At 23.0% G+C, this 5,000-nt stretch overlaps 1 protein-coding gene across 5 annotated transcripts in view; it reads right to left on the minus strand.

The window, feature by feature from the left end:
- The window catches only part of LOC119573310 (E3 ubiquitin-protein ligase KCMF1-like), a 38,035-nt gene that overhangs the window by 22,978 nt on the left and 10,057 nt on the right, over positions 1–5,000 (minus strand). For all 5 annotated transcript variants that reach the window (XM_037920504.1, XM_037920486.1, XM_037920477.1 and 2 more), the window contains exon 2: positions 1,502–1,669. In XM_037920504.1, the coding sequence (XP_037776432.1) occupies positions 1,502–1,669 (168 nt within the window). The remainder of the gene's footprint in view (positions 1–1,501; positions 1,670–5,000) is intronic.

The raw sequence follows: 5,000 nt of genomic DNA on the forward strand, positions 1-5,000 counted from the left end.
TACCCAAGACAGCATGTACACATCACATGCCTCCTCAAGTCAAATTTTTTCATGATGTGATGGTCATGTCATCTGGATTGGTAGGGGTTAGGTTAACGCAACTTTCTACGTAATGCCTAGATAGTACAAAATATAATAAAAGAAAATTCAGTTAAATAGTTATCAGTATTTCTTGTTGATCATTCATAAACTATCTGTCCTTTTATTTACAACAGCTAAATCTGGATAGAAGAAAACTTTCTCCATAACACCTTTTCATGTACTTTAATGTAAAGTGTTTTCTAAGTAGTAAATTCAACATGACTACGAAAAATACTTTACAATCTAAATTTCAAGTTTCCACAACATAAAAGAAAAGAAAAAGAAAAAAGTACCATACATAGTTTTCCTGATGCACCTGCAACAAGCTCTTGGAATTCATAAAATTATTACCATAATTACTTTTCTTCAAAACAAACTGCAATAGCTTTAAAGAGAAACAATCTATGAAGCAAAACCAAGGATAGTAGCAAATAACTGCTTTATGAGAGTAATCTTGATACTGTAAATGTAAAGAGAAGTTAGAGACATTAATAATGGAATACTCCTATTAAACCAAATGATTTTTTTCTAAAGCAAAACCAATAAGACATTAAGGCCCACAGTTTCATGACTTTTTTCAAAGGAAATTGTAACCGCTTAAGAAAAAATAGGCTTCTCTCTCAAGAAAATTTGAACCATAAAGCTGCAGGAGTTGACATTATAAACAAACATTTACAGGATTCAAACTGAAATTGAAGTCTGAATAAATTATACATATAATTTCATCTGAAAAGGCTTGCTTGATAAGAAGAAAACTGAAAAGCCAGACATGGAGACGAAAACAAATGAACCATTAGATTATCATCTCTAAGAAAAAGGTGCAACAAAGCTATTAGATCTGAACTAATGTGTCTGAGAGATTATGGATAAGCTGCAGGTAAAGGTTATTTAGAAGGAAAAAGAATAAGAGATTCTGGCTCTCAGACAACATGGTGTACATGAGTCATCACATTTTTGTATTAACTTAAATTTTTCCTGTGTTAGCATCTAGTATCAGCAAAATCTAAAAATATAATAGGCCTATATGATTTATACCTAGCAAGTTGGTCTGACCAAATCATTGCAAGAACCAAGAACATTAACTTCTTAATCCAGGTCAATATCACCTGTTTATTCCCTGTTCTACAAATTAAGTATCTATAGTCCTCAATGAAGGTAGTATATATATGTGTGTGTGTGTGTGTGTGTGTGTGTGTGTGTGTGTGTGTGTGTGTGTGTGTGTGTGTGTGTGTGTGTGTGTGTGTGTGTGTGTGTGTGTGTGCGTGCGTGCGTGCGTGCGTGCGTGCGTGCGTGCGTGCGTGCGTGCGTGCGTGTGTGCATGTGTGGTGCGTGTGTGCATGTGTGTGTGCGTGTGCGTGCGTGTGTAAAAAAAAACTGATCAAACATTTCTTATCATACTTGGCCATGCAAAAGGACTTACCAAAATCATGGCGCGTGAGAATACATTGCATGGGATGATCTGTAGTGTGCCGGGTCGTTGTGGCTCCACCTTCATAACAAGTGGAGCAAAGGTCATAGTCGTAGCATATCAAACATTTGTAGCGCCGCCCACGAAAATTCGCATCCAAACATGCGTCACAGCTCACACCTGTAAAATATATACTGCTATTATCACACTTTTTATTACTATCATGCAATTAATACATAGGCAGATATATAAACCTCTTACCAAAATTTTTTTTTTTTGGTTTCTGCAAAATAGGACCAAATATTTTCATAACTAAGGAGTGCATAAAAATGCACCCACAGAGTATTTTCAATATTTGTAAAAATAAATTTCTCTTCAGTGAAACTTGCCTTCATATTACGTAATCTACACTGGATATTTCAATTTCTCATCTTCAGATACAAATATGTCCAGCAATGATACTTCTTTTAAGAGGACCCTTAACCTAGGCTAAATGTCCCCTATGTGCTAAAAATACTTGCCACACTATAGACAAACGATAGTCACACATAAAAAAAGACTAGGATGTTTGTTGTCTACTTGCCAAAGGACTGAAGACCAGGTGGCAATGACACTGCTACTTATTTGATAAATAAGAAAAAAATAAAAATAATAAAAAGTGTTGTATTTTGCTTTTCCTATCAATATGACATTGTCCATTAGCAAAAGGACTATCATGGGAAACACCATTAACATGAGTTATAGGTTTAATGTATCACTTGTGTCACTAGCTAAACTTACCTATATATGCATTAAAATCTTTGAGAAAAATATTTCTGACTATGCTAAAACAAAATTCAAAAGGCATCAACAAATTAATCTGAAAATAATCTGGTATTACTAACAATATTCCTGAAATATCTGGTGACCAGCAAAGTCTTCTCAAATAAATCCCAGTATACATTATAAGCAAGATATTCTTCAAAACTACATACAGGACTCATCAACAGGCAGATATTAATAATTGCCAAAAGAATCTCCATTCATCACCACCAAAACTTGAACTTCCTGTTATTACACCATTTCCTGGCAATCACAAGAACAGCTTACTTGGTACAGCTATACTCAGAAGACTTTCCAAGGATAAAAATACTACCACCTCACAGACCAGGATATTACGAAGAAGGGTGATTTACATATACTCTCTTCACTTGCCCTGAAACAAGAAGAGTGACCTCTTCTTTGAATATATATGAGATTTCAGGCCATGGAAAAGTTTAATAAAACAATATGAAGATTTTTACACTTTTTTAGTAACTGTACATTAAGAATTTAAAGTCACATACAAAACATACAGTTATCAACTGCATATAAAATATATTCAAACAGATATACCTATATTGTCAAATATATTATAACTTTCTTGCCACAGACAGGAATAATAAGATGAAACATCCAATATTTGGTACAATATTTTAGCCAATTACCATACTGTTCACACTGACTTAGTACTACATACAAAACGGCTGGTTTTTAACTTAAAGCGGATTTTTCCCAAGGACCCCCCCGGTATAAAAAAATAAAAAAAATAAAAAAATAAAATTTTATTTTTTTTCCATCAAAAAATTTTCCTTGAAAAAAAAAACTTTAAAGGAAAAAATTAAACCGGAATTTAAAAATTTTTTAAAATTTTTATTTTTATTAAAAAAAAAAAAAAATTTAAAAAAATTTTTAAAAAAAAAATTTCAAAAATTTAACAAATTTTTAAAAAAAAATTTTTTTTAAATTTTTCCCCCCAAAAATTAAACAACAAACAAAAATTTCAATCCAAAAAATTTTTTAAACCCAAAAAACTTTTCAAAAAAAATTTTTTAAAATTTGGATAAAAAATTTTTAAAAAAATTTAAAAAAAATTTTACACCTCCCCCAAACAAAAGGGTTTTAAAAAAAATTTTTTCAAGAAAATTTTAAAAATATGGGATTTAATTTTTGAAATTTTTAAAAAAATTTAAATTAAAAAATAATGAAAAAAATTAAAAAAAAAAAGTTTTTTAAAAAATTTTTAAAAAGAAAAAAAAAATTTTTTTTAAATTTTTGAAAAAGGGTTAAATGAAAAAAAAGGGAAATAAAAAAAAGAAAAATTATAATATAAAAATAAAAAAATTTAAAAAAAAAAAATTTTTAAAAAATAAATTAAAATATTATAATAATTTTTTAAATAAAATATAAAAAATATAAAAAAAAAATTTTTAAATAAATTAATATAATTTTATATATTTATAAATTTTTAAATATAAATTAATATTTTTATATATAAAAATTTATATATATTTTATAAAATTTATATAAATTTTTAATATATTTTATTATTATATATATTTTATATTTATTTATATTATAATATAAAAAAAATTTTATAAATTATTAAATATATATATTATTTTAATATAATATAATATAAAATATAAAAATTTTAAAATTATATTATATATTAATAAAAAAATTTAAAAAAAAAAAATTTTATATAAAATATTTTATATTATATAAAAAAAAAAATATATATATAATAATAAAATTAAAAAAATTTTTTTAAAAATTTAATATATATAAAATAATATATAAATATAATAAAATATATATTAAAAAATTTTTTAAAAATTTTTAAATATATATATAAAAAAAAATTAAAATATATAAAATATATTAATATATATAATATATATATAATATATTTAAAAAAATTTAAAAATAAAATATAAAATTTTTTTTAAAAAAAAAAAAATAATATAAAAAAAAAATTTTTAAAAATATAAATAAATAATATATTAAATTACAATATATAAATATATAAAAAATATATAATATAAAATATAAATATATTTTTTTTTTTTTTTTTTTTTTTTTTTTTTTTTATTTTTTTTTTTTTTTTTGTGGGTGTGTGTGTGTTGTGGGGTGGGGTGTTGTGTGTTTTTTTGTGTGTGGGGGGTTTTTTTTTGGGTTTGTGTTTTTTTTTTTTTTTTTTTTTTTTTTTTTTTTTTTGTTTTTTTGTTTATTTTATTTTTAAATTTATATATATAATTTTTTTAAAAATTATTTAAAAAAAATTTTTATTATTTTAAATATTTTAAAATAATTTTTTTTAAATAATATATACATTATATAAAATTTTTACAATATATAAAAATAATAATAAATAAAAATTTAAAATATAAATATAATATATATAATTATAAATATATAATTTTAAAAAAAATATTATTTATTAAAATTATATATCAAAAAAAAAAAAAACCCCAAAAAAAATTTATAAAAAATTATTTTAATTTTAATAAAATATAATATAAAAAATTTATAATATTTTTAAAATATATAATTATATATATATATATAATATATTAATATATAATATAAATTTTATATATATAAATATTTTAAACATAAATATTTTAATTTTTAAAAAATTTATATAATATATATAAAAATTAATAAAAAACTTTATATATTATATAATTTAAATAAATATTTTTTTTAA

The sequence above is a fragment of the Penaeus monodon genome, chromosome 1 (assembly GCF_015228065.2).
Source record: "Penaeus monodon isolate SGIC_2016 chromosome 1, NSTDA_Pmon_1, whole genome shotgun sequence".
Lineage (NCBI taxonomy): Eukaryota > Metazoa > Arthropoda > Malacostraca > Decapoda > Penaeidae > Penaeus > Penaeus monodon.